The 23,405-nt window shown below is 39.6% G+C and overlaps 1 protein-coding gene across 1 annotated transcript in view; it reads right to left on the bottom strand.

The window, feature by feature from the left end:
- TDRD3 (tudor domain containing 3) overlaps window positions 1–23,405 on the bottom strand; it is a 210,516-nt gene that overhangs the window by 110,407 nt on the left and 76,704 nt on the right. The window contains exon 4 of the mRNA XM_055426003.2: window positions 3,992–4,152. Within this exon, the coding sequence (XP_055281978.2) occupies window positions 3,992–4,152 (161 nt within the window). The remainder of the gene's footprint in view (window positions 1–3,991; window positions 4,153–23,405) is intronic.

Raw genomic sequence — 23,405 nt, 5'->3', positions numbered from 1 at the left:
AAACCGAGACCTTTAACATCTATATAAGCTACTGTAATCCACATAAAACCATGCTCTTTTTGTTAACCATCCAGTTAAAGATTAAATGAGAGTTATTTACTCTAAAGCATACCGACTTCAAAAGGATTTTTCCATAATAGATTAACATTATAAGATTTGGGACAAACATTATCACACAATGACCCCTTTTACAGAAACCAGAGAAAAAATTGTTTATCCTCCTACCAGTCCTTCAGTAAAGGAAAAAATGGAAGAAATCCATTTCATCACACAGGTTTATCCTAAAGTAAAAGCATATATACTAAGCCCCACTGCATCTCTTCAAACATAGCAGCAAGGGGTAAAGAACTGCAAAGAATAAAGACAGTCCTAAAGCACTTAGGATAAATGAGAAAGAAAACAATGCTGAAAGACTTTCACACTGTCACATTTTAAAAAATTTATGAAATTCACCATGTGGTATGTGTGTGTGCGGACAAAGTCACTTCAGTGACCTATAAACTGTAGCCTGCCAGGCTACAGTGATGAAATGGATTTCTTCTATTTTTTAATCTAGGTTTGAATTAGTGTTGGTGTGCAGTTAAACACACACCATTAGTGAGTGTAGTTAAGTTAGCTGCTCAGTCGTATGTGATCCCATGATCTCGCCAGGCTCCTCTGTCCATGGGATGCTCCAGGCAAGAATATTGAAGTGGGTGATAGTGCAAAAGTAAATCATTTGCTGGGGGGGATGGGGGGAGGGCGGGGGGTGGTTCAGGATGGGGAGACACATGTTACTCCCCAAGATGGGGAGCACCCTTGGCTGATTCATGTCAATATATGGCAAAAACCACCACAATACTGTAAAGTAATTATCCTCCAATTAAAATAAATAATTTTTCAAAAAGCAACTCAATGAAAGCATTGGTATCTCTGGTTTATTTTGAAGAAAAATGGTTGATAAAATGGTCATTAACAAGAAGAAACAGAATATACCTTTTTTTAAGGTTTCAAAGATACTAATAGAGTAAAACATTATTTGGTAAAAATTATCCTGAGGACCCCACACTTAATCATTCTTAGTCATTTTATGTAACTTAACAAAACAAATGTCATGGACAGCCTTGCCTAACTTAACTCTTTAGTAGAGAGGTATATGGTGATAAATGTAGGAAATTTTGCACCATGCCTGCTGCTGCTGCTGCTAAGTCTTCAGTCGTGTCCGATTCTGTGAGACCCCATAGACGGCAGTCCACCAAGCTCCTCTGTCCCTGGGATTCTCCAGGCAAGAACACTGGAGTGGGTTGCCATTTCCTTCTCTTGCACAATGCCTATCAAACTTCAAAATCAGCAACAACTGAATACAGATACACTAAGTGAAGTTTCTCCCAGTTCCAGGTAAACAGCAGATACAGATTTTCTAACTCTATAGTCATCATTTAGGGATTAGTTAAAAAAAAATAAGCACCAGGAATATCAGGCTCCCCTACTCTTAACCTATAAAGAAATTATTAATGAATTACAATATTTGCATAAAACCAATGTGTTCTTTAGAGCCATTTTTAGCCAATAATTTCTAACATATTGATAAAATTGGAAAGTGCAATGAAAATGTAAAAATCACAAATAAATATAAGATCTTAAAAAGTAGGAAGAAATTACATGGGCATTTCCATTATGATAATATATTTTTAAAACCAAAAGCTATTGTGAAAGCAGATAATGAATTATTTTTATGTAAAATGATTGTACCTTTCCAAACTCTTTCTCTAATAGGTTAAGAGGGAAAAGATAGTGAATTATTTGAAGTCAGACATACAATCTCACTAGGATAACTGATAAAGAGTTATAGTCACTGAATTACAATTCTATTCCCACAAAAGAATAAACAGGTGCTAAAATTTTAATAATTTTTATTATATCACCTTCAGGGTCATAACTTACTCAGAGAGCATACTACAATTTAACTAACACTTGATTGGCACTCCAAAGTTCCTTTATTCTCTCTCTTCATTGAAATTAAAAAAAAAAAAAATTACAGTAAGAAGTGAGGCTGGAGGTATGATAGATGAGTGGAAAGAAGCACCCCCAGAGAAATGCAATGCCCAGTGGAGAAAACATATTCTATACCAATTCCTGGTTTATCCTCCCTAGTGAGTTCTTGTACCTTCCTTCTAAGACAACCACTAACCACCAAACTTATTTTGAAAACAGTTTCCCAACTTGTTCACATGGGAGAACACTTCTGTAAGTTATTGTTTCTATAGAACCAAAAGTAGTCATGCTGTTTCAATTACGAGCGATTGAGAAAGAAGCAACATTGTTCCTCAATTGTCAAAATCCAATAAATTCAACAAAAGAAAATGGTGAACAGCGTAAGAGACCCTCTTCTCTGGGCCAATCTTGTGCTTTCATTTACCGCAGAAAAATATACAGCAGTAAAATGAGAGAATGAGCCATTACATAGCAAGTCTTCCTTTTTAGTCATTTGTGTCAAAGGAGGAAAGCATTTCTCCATAAAAGCAGGAATCATTCTACTCTTCAAAGAAAAGACAACATAATCACAAAGTCAATATACCCCGTTTTTACATGAAAATCAGCATTTTAGACCAACATATATATTATCTTCTAAGGAAAGAGCCTCCCTCACCAAAGGCAGACACTAGCTGAAGGAAGAAAAAAAGAACGAGATCGCTGAATGTGGAATACAAGGCCTTAACCTACCATATTTCCTCCAATATAACACCATGCCAATCACCTAAGCTCCTCTAAGTGTAACCTTTCACTCATCTGTTGTCAGGGTACCCTGTCTTTGCATGTGCTATCCCCTCACTTCTAATCTCTCTCAAAACACCTACACATATTTTAAGTCCCATTCCTGATTCCCCTAGGTACAGGTGATTTCCTGAACTCCTATTCATTTCAGATTATATATATATATATTATAATCTGCATGCTGTGTGCTTATCTCATTGCCATATAAGCTACTTGGGGGCAAAATCTAAAGTCTTTTTATCTTTGACCCTCCAGCACCAGATAAAAATGACAGAAAAAATGCTTGGGCAGGAAAGAAGTATGGTCTCAGTATTAATATTAAATTGAAAAAGCTCAAAAGACCCTGAGCAGCAAACATAAGCATATAAAATAACTGAGAAAAGAAAAAAAGGAGGGGGACTGTTTGCAAATGTCCAATGAAAATTCCCATCTCAGAAAAAAGAGTTCAAACGGATCCAATGGAGACACTGAGAATAACGGAGACACTTTTCCCTTGCTTCTCACTTCTTTTTTCCATTCCAACAGGCATGACTCTAAAAGCCTATTATTAAAACAGGCAAAAGAAGGATTTGGAAATTTTTCCTTACAGAGTTATTCCTCCTCTTAGAAAGTGGAGTAACATACAAATCTTTCTAGCTTCAATCATTTCCCCCAAGAAAACTTATTTGCCTATAACTTTTCTAAACAACTCAACAGTGTGATGGACAAAACTAACTATCAAGGAAGAAACTGTAACATATTTAAAGAAATTTGGCTCAGGCACTAAAGTGTCTGCCTATAATGTGGGAGACCCGGGTTCGATCCCTAGGTTGGGAAGATCCTCTGGAGAAGGAAACAGCAACCTACTCCAGTACTCTTGGCTGGAAAATCCCATGGACAGAGGAGCCTGGTGAGCTACAGTCCATGGGGTCACAAAGAGTCAGACACGACTAAGCAACTTCACTTTCACTTTCCGTTCTGAAAATTTTTAATGATCTAAAACTTAGTGATAAAACTGACAATTTACTTTCCATGTAAGAACACCTTAAATTTTTGTTTTTGTTATTAATATCAAAGCAACTAAATCCAATTTAAACTATTTATCTCTACAGATACAGCACAAACTTTCTAATTTATCCTGAAAAACTGTAACATGTACTTAAGAGTTCATTCCTTGTTTTCAAAGGTCTTAGAAACAAAATCCATTGTGAATTGTACCTTTAAACGCAACAAATATACATAATAAAGAGCCAATTACCTTATTTTTGACAAGTAACTAAATTCTACTGCTGTGCAACTTATATGACCATCAGTCATCTGTACACGCAACATTCTTGGTGCAGCCTGAGATTCTTCATTATCCTTTGGTGCAGCAACATTGCGAATTTTTTGAATTTGCAAAACACATGGACCTTCAAGCTGTCAGAAGACAAAGGAATAAGTATCACCTTTAGCCACAGCACTGTTTTCACTTTAATCTTTCTCTTTTCCTTAATGGTTATACTTTATTATTTATAATGACATTTCAATTAAATAAGCTCAAAATTTAAACTGTTACAAACATCAGGCTTTTTATTTAAAGATAAAACTTCAAAACGGTCTTTTGAAGGATTTTTTAAAATATAATTCTGAGTTAATCTTCAGAAAACAAAGGAAATGTTAGGGAAAAAGTTATTTTCTGAATTAATGCTATATTAAAAGATGTTTTTCATCTTATGTGCTCTAAACTGTTCACATATAGCCGCCCTTTTCCACCCATGGACATTAACAGACATTCTGGAATTAAAGACATTGGCAATTTTTAAAGGGATATCATCTCTACAACAGTGGAAAGGACTGTTTTCTGTTCAAAAGTATCAAGTTTAAAGTATACCCTGGGGGGGGGGGGGTCCCAAGTTGGCAGAGAAACAGGACAGGGATACCACTTTCTCCACTATAAATTCATTGGATCATTGGAATGTTGAACAATTTCCACAAAACAACTTGTAAATGATCATGGAGGATACCAGACACCCAGAAAGATAGCCTAATCTCTTCGAAAGGAGGTAGGAGAAAATATAAAACGCAAAAACAGAGACAAAGAATTTAGGGAAAGATATCTGTCCTGGGGAGGGAAAGAGAAGTTTCCACACAACAGGAAACCCTCTCACAGGCATGTCAGAGGGGAGCATTGGAATCTGAGGGCAATGTTAACAGGAAGAAAAAAAAATATGAATATGCACCTAACCACAACTACCAGTGGCGAAGCAGCTCAGACACTCGCATTCGCCAGCAGTTGAGTGGAGGCTGGGCAGGGAGGCATGGGCTGCATCTTCAGTCCTTAGGGTGGGAACTGGGCTTGAATGCCCTGAGGACAATCTGAGGGGGCTAATGTGACATAGCAACCTAAACCGTGGCATTGCCAGGGAGACAAAAAAGAGGAAAAGGGACCTTTCCCTCTAAAGGTGCTGACTCCTTATGGTGACCCCTGGCACACTCATAGAACAAAGGCTTGTACCCTGGCAAATACCAAAGGAGCACAAGTCAGCTGCTCTTTAGGGCCCTCCCTCCCAGGAGGCAGAGATACAAGTCTGTGACAGCCGGAGCCGGAGGGCAAGGGGCACTGCAATCTCAGCGCCACAGACCACATCTTCCACCAAACTGTGAGCAGGCTGCCAGTTGCTCATCACATCTTCCTGGGATCCTGGAGAGCTGACATCTGCCAGGAGGGTCACAGCCTGAGATCAGCTGCCCAGAGGAGACACACGGCACACCTGGGACTGTGCCTTGGTGGTGCACCCGGCAAACCGAGCGGCCAGGACCAGGGAGGTGCATAAGACACACCGCTAACTTGAGACAGTGCACTTGCCACGTAACCGGTCACCTGAGCTGCCTGCACCTGGAAAAGGCACGAAACGTACAGCCCAGCTGCGTCTGTGCCCTTGCAGAGCACCCGAGGACCTCAGTGGCTCAGCCCTGGGAAGTGTACGAAACACACTTGGGACAGGGCCCTTGCAGAGCACCCTGGAGCCTGAGCAGTGGGGACTGGAGACTACATGCCGCCTTGCCCTGTGGCAAACCAACTGTGGTCCATACACTGCGAGCACTCCCCACACATGCCACAGGTATTGTTTGCAGTGTCCCTCCCTCTCCACAGAACAACTAAACAAGTGAGCCTAAATAAGTGGCCACCTTCATTCTCTCCTATCAGGGCGGAAATTAGAAACTGAAGGGACGTACAAAAGAAGCCAAAATAAACAAAGAATGGGGAAACGCCCTGGAGGGGACAGGTCAACAGACTAAAACCCTACAGTTAGTGTTGAGACTGCACATGTGAGATGTACCTGTAGACCTTGAGAAGAAGTACAAGCTGGAACAATGGACTATTTGACACTGAACTGACCCCACAACAGTGCCAGAAAAATTCCTAGATATTTTTTACTATCACTTTGTAATTTTAAAAAAGTTATTTATTACTCCTTTAACTAATCATGATGGTATGATCACTGACCTTGAGCCAGACATCTTGGAATGTGAAGTCAAGTGGGCCTTAGAAAGCATCACTACGAGCAAAGCTAGTGGAGGTGATGGAATTCCAGTTGAGCTATTTCAAATCCTGAAAGATGATGCTGTGAAAGTGCTGCACTCAATATGCCAGCAAATTTGGAAAACTCAGCAGTGGCCACAGGACTGGAAAAGGTCAGTTTTCATTCCAATCCCAAAGAAAGGGAATGCCAAAGAATGCTCAAACTACCGCACAATTGCACTCATCTCACACGCTAGTAGAGTCGTGCTTAAAATTCTCCAAGCCAGGCTTCAGCAATACGTGAACTGTGAACTTCCAGATGTTCAAGCTGGTTTTAGAATAGGCAGAGGAACCAGAGATCAAATTGCCAACATCCGCTGGATCATGGAAAAAGCAAGAGGGTTCCAGAAAAACGTCTATTTCTGCTTCATTGACTATGCCAAAGCCTTTGACTGTGTGGATCACAAGCAACTGTGGAAAATTCTGAAAGAGATAGGAATACCAGACCACCTGACCTGCCTCTTGAGAAACCTGTATGCAGGTCAGGAAGCAACAGTTAGAAGTGGACATGGAACAACAGACTGGGTCCAAAGAGGCAAAGGAGTACGTCAAGGTTGTATATTGTTACCCTGCTTATTTAACTTCTATGCAGAGTACATCATGAGAAACGCTGGGCTGGAAGAAGCACAAGCTGGAATCAAGATTGCCGGGACAAATATCAATAACCTCAGAAATAAAGATGACACCACCCTTATGGCAGAAAGTGAAGAAGAACTAAAAAGCCTCTTGATGAAAGTGAAAGAGGAGAGTGAAAAAGTTGGCTTGAAGCTCAACATTCAGAAAACAAAGATCATGGCATCTGGCCCCATCACTTCATAGGAAATAGATGGGGAAACAGTGGAAACAGTGTCAGACTTTATTTTTTTGGGTTCCAAAATCACTGCAGATGCTGATTGCAGCCATGAAATGAAAAGACGCTTACTCCTTGGAAGGAAAGTTATGACCAACTTAGACAGCATATTAAAAAGCAGAGACATCACTTTGCCAACCAAGGTCCGTCTAGTCAAGGCTATGGTTTTTCCAGTGGTCATGTATGGATGTGAGAGTTGGACTGTGAAGAAAGCTGATCACCAAATAATTGATGCTTTTGAACTGTGGTGCTGGAAAAGACTCTTGAGAGTCCCTTGGACTGCAAGGAGATCCAACCAGTCCATTCTAATGGAGATCAGTCCTGGGTGTTCATTGGAAGGACTGATGCTAAAGCTGAAACTCCAATACTTTGGCCACCTCATGTGAAGCGTTGACTCACTGGAAAAGACTCTGATGCTGGGAGGGATTGGGGGCGGGAGGAGAAGGGGACGACAGAGAATGAGATGGCTGGATGGCCATCACCGACTCGATGGACATGAGTCTGAGTGAACTCCGGGAGTTGGTGATGGACAGGGAGGCCTGGCATGCTGTGATTCATGGGTCACAAAGAGTCGGACACGACTGAGCAACTAAACTGAACTGAACTGATTACCTTTCTGGAAAATAAAAAAAGACCTATTTTTTAAAACAAATTCCATATGTATTTTTTTCATTTTTATGACTGATTTTGTTTTGTATTATTGGATTTTTGAGAGTCAAATCTCTATTCTAGTTTTTAATCTTTGCTTTCTTATATTTGTTATCAATTTTGTACCTTTATGAATCTAATCTTCAGTATCCATTTTCACTGATGGACTTATCACTGGCTTGACTGCTCTCTCCCCTTTTAACTCTCCCTTTTCTCCTCCCGGTACCTCTATCTCCTTCCTTCCTCTTCTTTGTTTATAAAACTGTGAATCTCTCTGGGTGTTCCTGGCTGTGGAGAGTTGTTTCACCATTAACCGAGGGGTTTTATCTTCTGTGCTGTATGAATGGAGAAGTCTTGACACTCCTGTAGGAGGACTGAAACCCTAAGTCAGGAGGCTCAACTCCAGAACTTTAGAATATCTGAAAACTCCTGACTCCAGGGAACATTAATAGACAATAGCCTACCAAAAGTCTCCATACCTACACTGAAACCAAGCTCCACCCAAGAGCCAACAAGCTAACTGAGCTAATTAACACCACAATAATTCTCCAGAAAAACAGTAACACAACACTGAACATTAAAAGATGGGCTTCCCAAAGCCATAGCAAACCCACAGACATCCCCAAACTCACTACTGGACACTTGATTGCAGTCCAGAGAGAAGAGATACAGTTCCACCCATCAGAACACAAACACAAGTTCGCCCAAGGAAACTCTGTAAAGCCACTGGTCCAACCCTACCCACAGGGTGCAGACTTCAAAATTAAGAGGAACCACAACCTTCTAGCCTGCAGAAAGGAAACCCCAAACACAGCAATCTAAACAAAATGAAAAGAAATATTCATCAGGTGAAGGAATGTGACAAAAAACCACCAAACCAAACCAAAAAGGACGAGAAAGGAGGTCTACCTGAAAAAGAATTCAGAATAATGATAGTAAAGATGGTCCAAAATCTTTAAAAGAAAATGGAGTTACAGATAAACAGTCTGGAGACAAGGATTGAGGAGAAGAAAGAAATGTTTAACCAGGACCTAGAGAAAATTAAGAAGGGTCAATCAATAATGGACAATGCAATTCCGTTCCGTTCCGTCGCTCAGTCGTGTCCGACTCTTTGCGACCCCATGGACTGTAGCCTACCAGGCTTCTCCGTCCATGGACAATGCAATTAACTGAGATTAAAACCACTCTGGAGGGAACCAGCAGTAGAAAAACTGAGGTAGAAGAGAGGATAAGTGAGGTGGAAGACACAATGGTGGAAATAAGTGAAACAGAGTTAAAAAAGAAAAAAAGAAATGAGGACAACCTCAGAGACCTCTGGGATGATGCTAAATGTTGCAATATTCAAATCATAGGTGTCCCAGAAGAAGAAGGCAGAAAGGGATAAGAAAAAACTTGAGGAGATAATAGTCAAAAACTTCCCTAAAATAGGGAAGGAAAAGTCATCCAAGAAACCCAGAAAGACCCAAACACGATAAACGCAAGGTGAAATGCCCAAAGACACATATTAATCAAACTAACAAAAATTAAACATAAAGAGCAAATATTAAAAGCAGTAAAGGAAAAGCAACAAATAACACACAAGGGGATAAGGATAAAAGCTGATCTTTCAATAGAAACTCTTCAGACAAGAAAGGAATAGCAGGATATACTTAAAGTGATGAAAGAGAAAAACCTACAACCAAATTTACTCTACTCAACAAGGATCTCATTCAGATACGACGCAGAAATCAAAAGTTTTACAGACAAGCAAAAGCTGACAGAATTCAGCACACCAAACCAACTCTTCAACAAATGCTGAATGTCTCCAGACAGGAAACACCGAAAGGATTTGTAAAAATGAACCCAAAACAACAAAGGAAATGGTAAAGGGATCATGCTTATCAATAATTACCTTAAATGTAAAGGAAGTTACCTAAAATGATTACCTTAAATGAAAAGCAATTTTGGGGGTTAAATGCACCAACCAAAAGACAGACTGGCCAAGTAGATACAAACGTAAGACCCCTATATATGCTGTCTACAAGAAACCACCTCAAACCTAGGGACAAATACAGACTAAAAGCAAAGAGCTGGAAAAGATATTTCATGCAAATTGAGACCAAAAGAAAGCAGGAGAAGCAATACTCATATCAGATAAAATAGACTTTGAAATAAAGACCATGATGAGAACAAAGAAGGACACTACATACTGATCAAAGGATCAATCCAAGAAGAAGATATAACAATTATAAATATATATGCACCCAACACAGGAGCACCTCAATACGTAAGGCAAATGCTAACAAGTATGCAAAGGGAAATTAACAGTAACACAAAAATAATGGGGACTTTAATACCCCACTCACAGGCATGAATAGATCAATCAAACAGAAATTAGCAAGGAAACACAAACTCTAATTAGGACCAGTTAGACCTAATTGATATCTATAGGGCATTTCACCCAAAAACAATAGAATTTGCCTTTTTTTCTCAAGTGCACACAGAACATTCTCCAGGATAGAGCACATCCTGGGCCATAAATCTAGCCTTGGTAAATTTTAAAAACTGACATCATTTCAAGCATCTTTTCTGATCACAACGGAGTAAAATTAGATGTCAACTACAAGAAAAAACCGTTAAAAATCTAATCATTTGGAGGCTAAACAACACACTTCTGAATAACCAACAGATCATGGATGAAATAAAAAATGAAATAAAAATATGCATAGAAATAAATGAAAATGAAAACATGACAACCCAAAACCTATGGGATTCAGTAAAAGCAGTGCTAAGAGGGAGGTCATAGCAATACAAGCCTACCTCAAGAAACAAGAGAAACGTCAAATAAACACACCTAAAGCAACTAGAAAAAGAAGAAAAGAACCCCAAAGTTAGTAGAAGAAAAGAAATCATAAAAATCAGAGCAGAAATAAATGAAAAAAAAAATGGAGACTAGAGCAAAAATCAACAAAGCAAAAAGCTGGTTCTTTGAGAAGATCAATGAAACAGACAAACCACTAGCCAGACTCATTAAGAAAAAAGGGAGAAGAATCAAATCAATAAAATTAGAAATGAAAATGGAGAAATCCCAACAGACAACACAGAAATAAAAAAGATCATAACAGACTACTAAGAGCAACTGTATGCCAATAAAATGCACAATTTGGAAGAAATGGATAAATTCTTAAAAAAGTAGAACCTTCCCAAACTGAACCAGGAAGAAATAGAAAATCTTAACAGACACATCACAAGCATGGAGATCAAAGCTGTAATCAAAAATCTTTCAACAAACAAAAGCCCAGGACCAGATGGCTTCACAGGTGAATTCCACCAAAAATTTAGAGAAGAACTAACCCCTATCCTACTCAAACTCTTCTAGATAATTGAAAAGGAAGGTAAACTCCCAGCCTCATTCTATGAGGCCACCATGACCAAAAGCAAAAAAAAAGATGCCACAAAAAAAAGAAAACTACAGGTCAATGTCACTGATGAACATAGATGCAAAACTCCTCAAGAAAACTCTAGCAAATAGAATTCAACAACATATTAAGAGGATCATACATCATGACCAAGTGGGCTTTATCCCAGGGATGGAAGGATTCTTCAATATTCACAAAGCAATCAATGTGATACACCATATTAACAAATTGAAAGGTAAAAACCATTATATTATCTGAATAGATACAGAGGGAGCCTTTGACAAAATTCAACTTCCATTTATGATAAAAATTCTCCAGAAAGCAGGCACAGAAGGAACATACCTCAACATAATAAAAGCTATATATGACAAACCCAAAGCAAACATTATCCTCAATGGTGAAAAACTGAAAGCGCTTCATCTAAAATCAAGAAAAAGACAGGAAAAAGGGTGCCACTCTCACCACTACTACTCAACATAGTTTTGGAAGTCCTAGCCATAACAATCAGAGAAGAAAAAGAAATAAAAGGAATCCAGATTGGAAAAGAAGTAAAACTCATTGTTTGCAGATGACATGATCCTCTACATAGTAAACGCTGAAGGTACAACCAGAAAATTACTAGAGCTAATCAACGAATATGGAGAAGGAAATAGCAACCCACTCTAGTATTCTTGCCTAGAGAATCCTGTGGACAGAGGAGCCTGATGGGCTGCTGTCCATGGGGCCGCACAGAGTCGGACACAACTGAAGCAGCTGCTGCAAAGTTGCTTCAGTCATGTCTGACTCTGTGCGACCCCATGCACAGCAGCCCAACAGGCTCCTCTGTCCCTGGGATTCTCCAGGCAAGAATACTGGAGTGGGTTGCCATTTCCTTCTCCAATGCATGGAAGTGAAAAGTGAAAGTGAAGTTGCTCAGTCGTGTCCGACTCTTAGCGACCCCATGGACTGTAGCCTACCAGGCTCCTCCGTTCATGGGATTCTCCAGGCAAGAGTACTGGAGTGGGGTGCCATTGCAGCAATCAATGAATATAGTAAAGTTGCAGGATATAAAATTAATACACAGAAATCCCTTGCATTCCTATACACTAAGAATGAAAAAACAGAAAGAGAAATTAAGGAAACAATCCCATTAACCATTGCAATGAAAAGAATAAAATACTTAGGAAAAAACAAAGAAATAGGACCTATATAAACTTAAAAACTTTTGCACAATGAAGGAAACTATAAGCAAGGCGAAAAAGCAGCCTTAAGAATGGGAGAAAATAATAGCAAATGAAAACTGACAAAAATTAATCTCCAAAATAAATAAGCAGCTCATGCATGCAACTCAATACCAGAAAAACAAATAACCCAATCAGAAAGTGGGCCAAAGAACTAAACAGACATTTCTCCAAAGAAGACGTACAGATGGCTGATAAACAAGTGAAAAGACACTCAACATCACTCATTATTAGAGAAATGCAAACCAAAACCATAATGAGGTATCATCTCACATCAGTCAGAATGGCCACCATCAAAAAGTTGACAAACAATAAACACTGGAGAGGATGTGGAAAAAAGGGAATACTCCTACACTGCTGGTGGGAATGCAAACTGGTACAGTCACTATGGAGAACAGTATGGAGATTCCTTAAAAACCTGGCACATGGTAAAGAACTGCCATATGACCTAGCAATCCCACTGCTGGGCATACACACCGAGGAAACTGGAATTGAAAGAGAAACATGTACCCCAATATTCATCGCAGCACTGTTTACAATAGCCAGGACACGGAAGCAATCTAGATGTCCATCAACAGATGACTGGATAACGAAGTTGTGGTACATATACACAATGGAATATTACTCAGCTATAAAAACAGAACACATTTGAGTCAGTTCTAATGAGGTAGATGATACTGGAGCCTATTAGAGTAAAGTAATCAGAAAGAGAAACAGCAATATATATATATATATTATATATGGGTGTGTGTCTATATATATATAAACAAATATATAGTTGATATATAGAGAATTTAGAAAGATGGTAACAATGATCCTTTACGAAAGGTACCAAAAGAGATACAGATGTAAAGAACACATTTTGGACTATGTGGGAGAAGGCAGGGAAAGAATGATTTGAGAGAATAACATTAAAACATGCATATTACCATATGTAAAACAGATGACCACTGCAAGCTCGATGCATGAAACAGGGCACTCATGGCCGGTGCAGTGAGACAACCCAAGGGATGGGGTGGGGAGGGAGGTGGGAGTGGGGTTCAGGATGGGGGGACACATGGGCACCCATGGCTGATTCATGTTGATGTATGGCAAAAACCACCAAAAGATTTTAAAGTAATTATCCTCCAATTAAAATAACTAATATTAAAAATTTAAATGAAGGAAAGAGGGTAATAAGTCGGCCGCAAGCATAGATCACATTACAAACAAGATTACTACTGAATGCCAGCTGTGATTTTCTTTGAAGTAGCAGGTTTATTTCTTTTTAAATATTGACTGCAATTGGTTAATTTAATATAAAAAAAATTTGTGATTTCCAGATAGTAAAAATGCACTCAATAAAAATATTCAAAAAAAAAAAAAAGAGGCAGTTCACTCCAGATAGGTAAGTGACAGGTTTGTAAGTAAGAGAACATACACAGAAGGTGTGTCTCGTGTGGCTACAAGGTGAGTAGATAACAGCAGCCATCCATCAGAATCTTAAAAGTGCATATGAAGATTTTAACTGGATTCAGTCACATGTACTGTCCAGATGGCCTCAACAGCATATTGTTCTCTCAGGGCTACATCCTTAAACCTAGCTCACACTGTGGGAATGGTGGGCAGCACCTACATTCCAACTACAGAAAAGGGGTGAAGAGTCTCTGATTGTTCAGGTCCAGTTCTAGGGTCAACAGGAAGTCATGGCCTCTAACTTCCTTTAATGCCTTCTCTTTCAGAATCCTCAAAGGTAAGTTCTAAAGTTGATTTTGGGGATATTGAAGATCTGTAGTCAGAGTGTTCTCCCTATTACAAAAGCCCCCTTCCCTTTAAGCAACAGTCCCCAACTTGTAATAATTATTTTAAATAAAATCTCTTTACTAAAAAAATTAATAAAGTACACCCTCTTCTGGAATTTAAAATATTCCAAAATTTAAACTACATAAAATCTAAGAAGTGTGAACTACATTTATTTTCATATTTCCTTTTTCAGTTCAGTTCAGTTGCTCAGTTGTGTCCGATTCTTTGCGACCCCATGAATGGCAGGCCTCCCTGTCCATCACGAACTCCTGGAGTTCACCAAAACTCATGTGCAACGAGCTGGTGATGCCATCCAGCCTTCTCATCATCTGTCATCCCCTTCTCCTACTACCCTCAATACCTCCCAGCATCAGTCTTTTCCAATGAGTCAACACTTTGCATGAGGTTGCCAAAACATTGGAGTTTCAGCTTTAGCATCAGTCCTTCCAATGAACACCCAGGACTGATCTCCATTAGAATGGACTGGTTGGATCTCCTTGCAGTCCAAGGGACTCTCAAGAGTGTTCTCAAGCACCACAGTTCAAAAGCACCAATTCTTCAGCGATCAGCTTTCTTCACAGTCCAACTCTCACATCCATACATGACCACGGGAAAAACCATAGCCTTGACTAGACGGACCTTGGTTGGCAAAGTAATGTCTCTGCTTTTTAATATGCTGTCTAGGTTGGTCATAACTTTCCTTCCAAGGAGTAAGCGTCTTTTAATATTATGGCTGCAATCAGCATCTGCAGTGATTTTGGAGCCGAAAAAAATAAAGTCTGACTCTGTTTCCACTGTTTCCCCATCTATTTCCCATGAAGTAATGGGACCAGATGCCATGATCTTAGTTTTCTGAATGTTGAGCTTAAAGCCAACTTTTTCACTCTCCTCTTTCACTTTCATGAAGAGGCTTTTTAATTCCTCTTCACTTTCGACCATAAGGGTTAGCCATGCCTTGTGGGACCATCCAAGACGGCCAGGTCATGGTGGAGAGGTGTGACAGAATGTGGTCCACTAGAGAAGGGAATGGCAAACCACTTCAGTATTCTTGCCTTGAGAACCCCATGAACAGCATGAAAAGGCAAAATGATAGGATACTGAAAGATGAACTCCCCAGGTCGGTAGGTGCACAGTATCCTATTGGAGATCAGTGGAGAAATAAATCCAGAAAGAATGAACGGATGGGCTTCCCTGGTGGCTCAGAGGTTAAAGCTTCTGCCTCCAATGCGGGAGACCCGGGTTCGATCCCTGGGTCGGGAAGATCCCCTGGAGAAGGAAACGGTAACCCACTCCAGTATTCTTCCCTGGAGAATCCCATGGACAGAGAAGCCTGATAGGCTACAGTCCACAGGGTCGCATAGAGTCGGACACGACTGAGCGACGAAACGGAAACGGAATGAACGGATGGAGCCAAAGCAAAAACAACACCAGTTGTGGATGGGACTGGTGATAGAAGCAAGGTTCAATGCTGTAAAGAGCAATATTGCATAGGAACCTGGAATGTTAGGTCCATGAATCCAGGCAAATTGGAAGTGGTCAAACAGGAGATGGCAAGAGTGAACGTCGACATTCTAGGAATCAGCGAACTAAAATGGACTGAAATGGGTGAATTTAACTCAGACGACCATTATATCTACTACCGTGTGCAGGAATCCCTTCAAAGAAATGGAGTAGCCATCATAGTCAACAAAAAGAGTCCGAAATGCAGTACTTGGATGCAATCTCAAAACGACCAAAGGCATATTTAAACCAAAGGCATATTTAAACCAAAGGCATATTATGGTTCTTATAATGTTCATCATTTTCTTTATTCTACTACTCTCAATATTTTAGCCTAGAGACTGACATATGTTTATCCTTTGCTGTCCAACAGAGTCCACTAACCATATAAAACTTTTCAAATTTACATTTAAATTAATTAACATTTAGTGAAATTAAAAGTTCAATTCTTCAGTCGCACAGATCACATTTTCAGTATTCTACACCTACATAACGCAGATACAGACTGTCCTACATCGCTGCAAAAAGTTCTATTAGACAATCAGTGAAGATCTAGACCTATGTGAACCAAAATGATTCTACGGAGTGTATATTCACTTAAGTGTGGGATGAACACAACTGTTTCTATTTAATTCTTAGTAACAAAGAAATTAAATATTATTAATACTTCATAATCGGAGCAACAAAGGCACCCTCATCAGTCCATATGATTTACAGGCACAAGACATCTTAATAGAATTTGGGAAAATCTACATCAGAATAGTACTGACATGGTACCTTCACTGGTTTGCTCATTTCCAATGTACTGTGACAAACTGACATTTATTTGCATGCAGTTAAATGAATGTACTGGTAATATGACCTAGTTTAAACCATTAATGATCACAAAAATGAAAACGTGGCTTTAAAAGATTCTGCCAAAGAAACACAAATTGAAGACAATGCTAACCACGCAGAACAGGACTGTTTTTGCTCATTTCCTACAACTGATTTGATCATGAGAACAAAAAGCTAGGAGTGCTAGGGAAGAACACTTGCTCCCAACTCCACGTTTCCTAGCAAGCAGCAAGTTTATTTCATTACTCCAACTCTTGGCTTCCCTGGTGGCTCAGCTGGTAAAGAATCCACCTCCAATTCAGGAGACCCGGGTTCGATCCCTGGGTTGGGAAGATCCCCTGGAGAAGGGAACAGCTACCCACTCCAGTATTCTGGCCTGGAGAATTCCACAGACTGGTTAGTCCATGCGGTCACAAAGAATCAGACACAAATGAGCAACTTCCACTTTCTTCACTTTCACGCCAACTCTCAGCCTCTTCATCTCTTTTAATGAATTAAATAGGTCCACATGAAACCTGTAAACATAGTCCTATTTGGAAAAAGGAACTTGATATATCTAATTAAGGTCAGTATCTAAACATGAGATGATCCTCGATTAGGAGAAACACAATGATGAGTGTCTTTAGAAGAGAAGGAGAAATAAACACGATGACACTGGGTACAAAGACCGCTGAAAGAAAAATATGGAGGCAGAAGTTGGAGTTATACATCTAGGAGTCAAAGAATATCAATGCCTGCCCACAGCTAGTGGAAGCTATGAGGGGAGCAGAAAACAGCCTCTCCTTCAGAGCCTCCAGAAGGAACCAACCCTTGATTTCAGACTTCTGGCTCACAGACCGTGACAGAATAAATTTCTGTTACTGTATGCCACCAAGTTTGTGGGAATTTGATACAAAAGCCTCAGGAGACTAACATACCCATTTATGGAATTCCTTATCTGATTGGGAATATACTGTCTATGTTGGGCTCATCTTCACCCTTCATTTCTTGGGATCTAAGTAGGGACCCTGAAGAGGAGGTACCTTACTCAGACTCTTCACTGAACTGCAGTCACCATCAACAGTGATTTTGGAGCCCGAAAAAATTAAGTCAGTCACTGTTTCCATTGTTTCCCCATCTATTTGCCATGAAGTGACAGGACCAGACGCCATGATCTTAGTTTTTTGAATGCTGAGTTTTAAGCCAACTTTTTCACTCTCCTCTTTCACTTTCATCAAGAGGCTCTTTAGTTCTTCTTCACTTTCCGCCATAAGGGTAGTTTCATCTGCATATCTGAGGTATCTCCCAGCAATCTTGATTCCAGATTGTCCTTCATTTCATCCAGCCCAGCATTTCGCATGATGTACTCTGCATATAAGTCATATAAGCAGGGTGACAATACACAGCCTTGACGTATGCCTTTCCCAATTTGGAACCAGTCCATTGTTCCATATCCAATCCTATCTGTTGCGTTCTGACCTGCATACAGGTTTATCAGGATGCAGGGCAGGTGGTCTGGTATTACCATCTCTTGAAGAATTTTCGACAATTTGTTGTGATCCACACAGTCAAAAGCCTTAAGAGTCAATGAAGTGGAAGTAGATGTTTTTCTGGAACTCTCTTGCTTTTTCGATGATCCAGTGGATGTTGGCAATTTGATCTCTGGTTCCTCTGCCTTTTCTAAATCCAGCTTGAACATGTGGAATTTCTCGGTTCACACACTGTTGAAGCCTGGCTTGAAGAATTTTGAGCTTTACTTTGCTAGCATGTAATGCTAGTGCAATTGTGATGAGTGTAATTGAGAGGAGTGCAATTGTGCGGTAGTTCAAACATTCTTTGGCACTGCCTTTCTTTGGGACTGGAATTAAAACTGACCTTTTCCAGTCCTGTGGCCACTGCTGAGTTTTCCAAATTTGCTGGCATTTCGAATGAAGCACTTTCACAGCATCATTTTCTAGGATTTGAAATAGCTCAACTGGAATTCCATCACCTCCACTAGCTTTGTTCATAGTGATGCTTCCTAAGGCCCACTTGACCTGGCATTCCAGGAGGTCTGGCTCTAGGTGAGTGATCACACCATCGTGATTATCAGGGTTGTGAAGATCTTTTTTGTATCGTTCTTCTTTGTATTCTTGCCACCTCTTTTTAATATCTTCTGCTCCTGTTAGGGCCATACTATTTCTGTCCTTTATTGTGCCTGTCTTTGCATGAAATGTTCCCTTGGTATCTCTAATTTTCTTCAAGACAGTGTGATTAAGTTCTGGTAAATCTTCCATCATTACTGAAAAGAGTGTTAAAAATCAAGAGAATAAAAAAGTTTCATCCTCCACAGTCCTTTTTAAGTAGTTAAAATCACACTTTATTTTTCTTTCCTCTGTCACTACTTCTGAAAGCATTTCCTGTGGCTTCAGTAGAGATTTTGAGAGGCTCATTTTTTCATATGCTCATATTTGTATCAAGAGAAGTTTTTGCTAGACTTTTCACATCCCTACCTGAGGATCCAAGCATCTGGGTAATGATTCAAGTTGCCTTGAAATATGAAATACTGGTTCTCCATTTAGCTGCTTTAAAAGCCTAAAGGATACATTTCTATGATGCCCTCCTTCTTACCTACTTCTTTGCTCTGTCAAAATAACTCAGTATCACTTTTATAAAATTTGATAATAAAATAGGGGTAGGACAGGAAGCGATCAGAAAAAATAGTATTACTTCTCACACCCTCTATCATCCTAAGGATGGTATCAGACTCAATAAAACTGGAACAAAAGAGAACTGGTTATTACAATCTTAGAAAGTTTATAACTTTCCTCATGTCACCCATGTAGGCATCTACAATAAGTCTCAATCTGGAAGACATTTTCCTCCAGAGAAGGTCTATATTTGCTTCTTGTAGTAACAACATTGCAGTTGAGAGCCTCAGCTTTGGGCTAGTGGAAAAGTAACAAAGTTAACCTTATCCAGAATCTTAATTCACTGTAAATTAACAGCACCACAGTAACTCCATAATGCCTTCTACCAGCTTACATGATTCAAATGCCCAAGATTTCCATGTGGAAAGATAAAGAAACATAAAATTATAAGAAAATATCATGATACAAGGAAATAAGTCATGAAACCTGAGAATCACAAAAAGATTATTTTTTAAAAAACTTAAAACTCTAACAAGGAGTTGAGAATTTAGAATTATAAAACACACACTACAAAACAGTAAGCCTAATCTAGAGAATTTACATAGAACTGTGAACCTAAGAACTAGGAAATAAAATATTTTGCTGAAGCAAGCATGTGAAATTTACAAACATATATCAAGCAATAATGTAAGCCTCTACAAAACTGCAAATACAGCTATCTTCCAGTCAAAATTCTCTGATCACAATATAACTGAATTAGAAATCTATAACAGAAAGAAAAAAAGGTAATATTCTACAATTAAAGAAGAAATCTAATATAAACTGAAAAATATTTAGGACTGATTGATACTGAAAACAACATGTACAAAACCATTCAGATATAGTCAAAGCAGTGATAGAAGAAAAATTAATAGCCTCCAGATGCTTATATTAGAATATAAAGGAAAATAACGAGTTAAACTAAGCAGATGCAAAAAGAACAGAATGAATTCAAATAAGGTACAAGAAAGAAGAAAATAAAGATAAATTAATGAAATAGCAAACTAAAAATATAATAAAAAGTGTTAACAAAGTCTAGCACCGATTCTTTACAAAGTCTAATGAAACTGATACTGAGCAAGACTGACCAGGAAGCAAAGAGTGAAGATGCAAGTAAACAATTTAAGGAGTGATAATAATAAAAACACAAACACACTTTCAGTAGAAATGAAAAAACAGCAAGAGACCTATGCACACCAATCTCAAAGTCCATCAACTCAAAAATGGAAGGAAAGAAGTAGTAAGCCCATACAGCGGAATGCTACTGATCAATAAGTGGTAACAAACTACTGACACATGCATACATCACAGATACACACAACTCAGTGGGTAAAGAATTGCCTGCAATGCAGGAGACCCAGATTTAATTCCTCGGTCAGGAAAATCCCCTGCAGAAGGAAATGGCAACCCACTCCAGTAATCTTGCCTGGAGAATCCCATGGATAGAGAAGCCTGGTGGGCTACAGTCCATGAGGTCTCAAGAGTTGGACACGACTTAGTGACTAAACCACCACCAAGTGAAAGAAGCCAAATACAACAAAGTGTATATTATGTGATTCCACTCATGTGAAGTGTCAAAAGGCATGTTTATAGAAAAAACATAAAAGAATAAACAGATATATTATCAAGAACAGTAAGTTGTTGTTATTCAGTAGCTAACTTTTGTCCAACTCAGGCTTCCCTGTTCTTCACCATCTTCCAGAGTTTGTTCAAATTCATGTTCATTGAAGAATAATAAGTACAAGGTAGCAAATTTAAAATTAACATACAACTATCAGTTACCTTTCTGTGTACTAATAACTGAGAAAAAAACAGTATTTTTTTTAAATAACATTTACAACAACAAAAATAGGAAGTTCCAGTTATGTGTTGGAGAAGACTCTTGAGAGTCCCTTATACTGCAAGGAGATCCAACCAGTCCATTCTAAAGGAGATCAATCCTGGATGTTCTTTGGAGGGACTGATGCTAAAGCTGAAACTGCAATACTTTGGCCACCTCATGCGACGAGTTGACTCACTGGAAAAGACTCTGATGCTGGGAAAGGTTGGGGGCGGGAGGAGAAGGGGATGACGGAGAATGAGATGGCTGGATGGCATCACCGACTCTGTGGACATGAGTTTGAGTGTACTCCGGGAGTTGGTGATGGACAGGGAGGCCTGGCGTGCTGTGATTCATGGGGTCGCGGAGAGTCGGACACGACTGAGCGACTGAACTGAACTGAACTGAAAGATACATAACCTATATATTTTCAATAAATTGTGAAGGGCTTCCCTCATGGTACTGTGGCTAAGAATCCACCTGCCAATGCAGGGGACTCAGGTTCGATCCCTGGTCTGGGAAGATTTCACATGCCACAGAGCAACTAAGCCCATGCACCACAACTACTGAGCCAGGATTTCAGAGCCCGCCTAGACCAGTAAGCCACAACTACTGAGTCTGTTTACTGCAACTGCTGAAGCCCACGCACTCAGAGCCTGTGCCCCGCAACAAGAGTTAACTGCTGTTTAGTCACTACATGCTGTCCAACTCTTCAGTGACTCCATGTACTGTAGTCAGGCTCCTCTGCACACTGGCTTTACCAAGTGAGCTCCACCTCCTGCCAGACCAGCAGGGGAGTGAGATTCTCATAGGAGCAAGAAACGAACTGTGAACTGTGTGTGTGACAGATTAGGTTGCACTCCCCCCATCCCGCCCCCCTTATGAGAGAGAATCATCCTGAAACCATCTCCTCCACTAAACGGACCCCTGGTGTAAAAAAGGAAAGGTTGGCTGGTAGAGCATATAATCATCCATTGAAGGAATCTTTATATTAAAAATAGTGGCAAATACTACATATAAGGGCTTTGTTTTTTCCTCTTTAGAAAGGCAGCTAACCAGCATTTTACTAATAATTATTCAGTTCAGTCGCTCAGTCATGTCCGACTTTTCGCGACCCCATGAATCACAGCATACCAGGCCTCCCTGTCCATCACCAACTCCCGGAGTACACTCAAACTCATGTCCATCAAGTTGGTGATGCCATCCAGCCATCTCATTCTCTGTCATCCCCGGCTCCGGCTCCTCCTGCCCTCAATCCCTCCCAGCATCAGAGTCTTTTCCAGTGAGTCAACTCATCACATGAGGTGGCCAAAGTATTGGAGTTTCAGTTTCAGCATCAGTGCTTCCAATGAACACCCAGGATTGATCTCCTCTAGAATGGACTGGTTGGATCTCCCTGCAGTCCAAGGGACTCTCAAGAGTCTTCTCCAGCACCACATTAGCAGTAATCATTAAGACGTCAACTGTCTTTAAGCTCATATGCAGATTCAACACAATTTCAATAAAAACTCTGACCCATTTTAACAAACTTCATTATTTGACTGTAAAATCTTTCTTGGGGAGGGGGGTCATTAGGGACAGAGAGAGAATAGCCTTAAGAAGAATAACATGTTTTACAACCCCAAAATTACAAAAATTTCATAATATCAAGTGCCACAAAAGACACAGATCAATGGGATCTGCATACACTACTGATGGTAATCCAAATTAGTACAACCACTTTGAAAGACAATTTGGCATTATCTGGTAACTGTGAATGCTGGCTTATTCTAGCAGACAATGACTTAATTCCTCATTATATTCCCTTAAGAAGATAAGGGAACATGCATCAGGAAAAATATACGTTTGTTCCTAGAAGCAGTAGTAGTACATTTATTATTTAAAGAAAAAAAGAGGAAGAAAAGAAACACACCTAAATATCCATCAACAGGAAAATGAATAAATTATGTATGTTTAAATACTCTAAAGGAAAGGAAAGTGAATTCCCTCAGTCGTGTCTGATTCTTTGGGACTCCATGGACTGTAGCCTGCCAGGATCCTCTGTCCATTGGATTCTCCAGGCAAGAATACTGGAGTGGGTTACCATTTCCTTCTCCAGGGGATCCTCCTGACCCTGGGAACAAACTTCGATCTCCAGCGTAGAAGGCAGACCCTTTACCGTCTGAGCCACCAGCGAATTGTTTACTATTATACAAAAGACAAAAATTAATGAATATCAGGTACTTACAAATGGACATATGTTAGAGCTAATTGAAGCAATTAACAACAAACTGTTCAGTTGCTCAATCGTGTTCGACTCTGCGACCCCATAGACTGCAGCACGATAGACTTCCCTATCCATCACCAACTCTTGAAGCTTGCTCAAACTCATGTCCATCGAGTCAGTGATGCCATTCAACCATCTC

The sequence above is a fragment of the Moschus berezovskii genome, chromosome 13 (assembly GCF_049115385.1).
Source record: "Moschus berezovskii isolate FMDL1 chromosome 13, NW_MosBer_1.0, whole genome shotgun sequence".
Taxonomy (NCBI): Eukaryota; Metazoa; Chordata; class Mammalia; order Artiodactyla; family Moschidae; genus Moschus; species Moschus berezovskii.
Note: the sequence above shows the minus strand (reverse complement) of the source record. Positions and strands in the feature narration are given on the sequence as shown.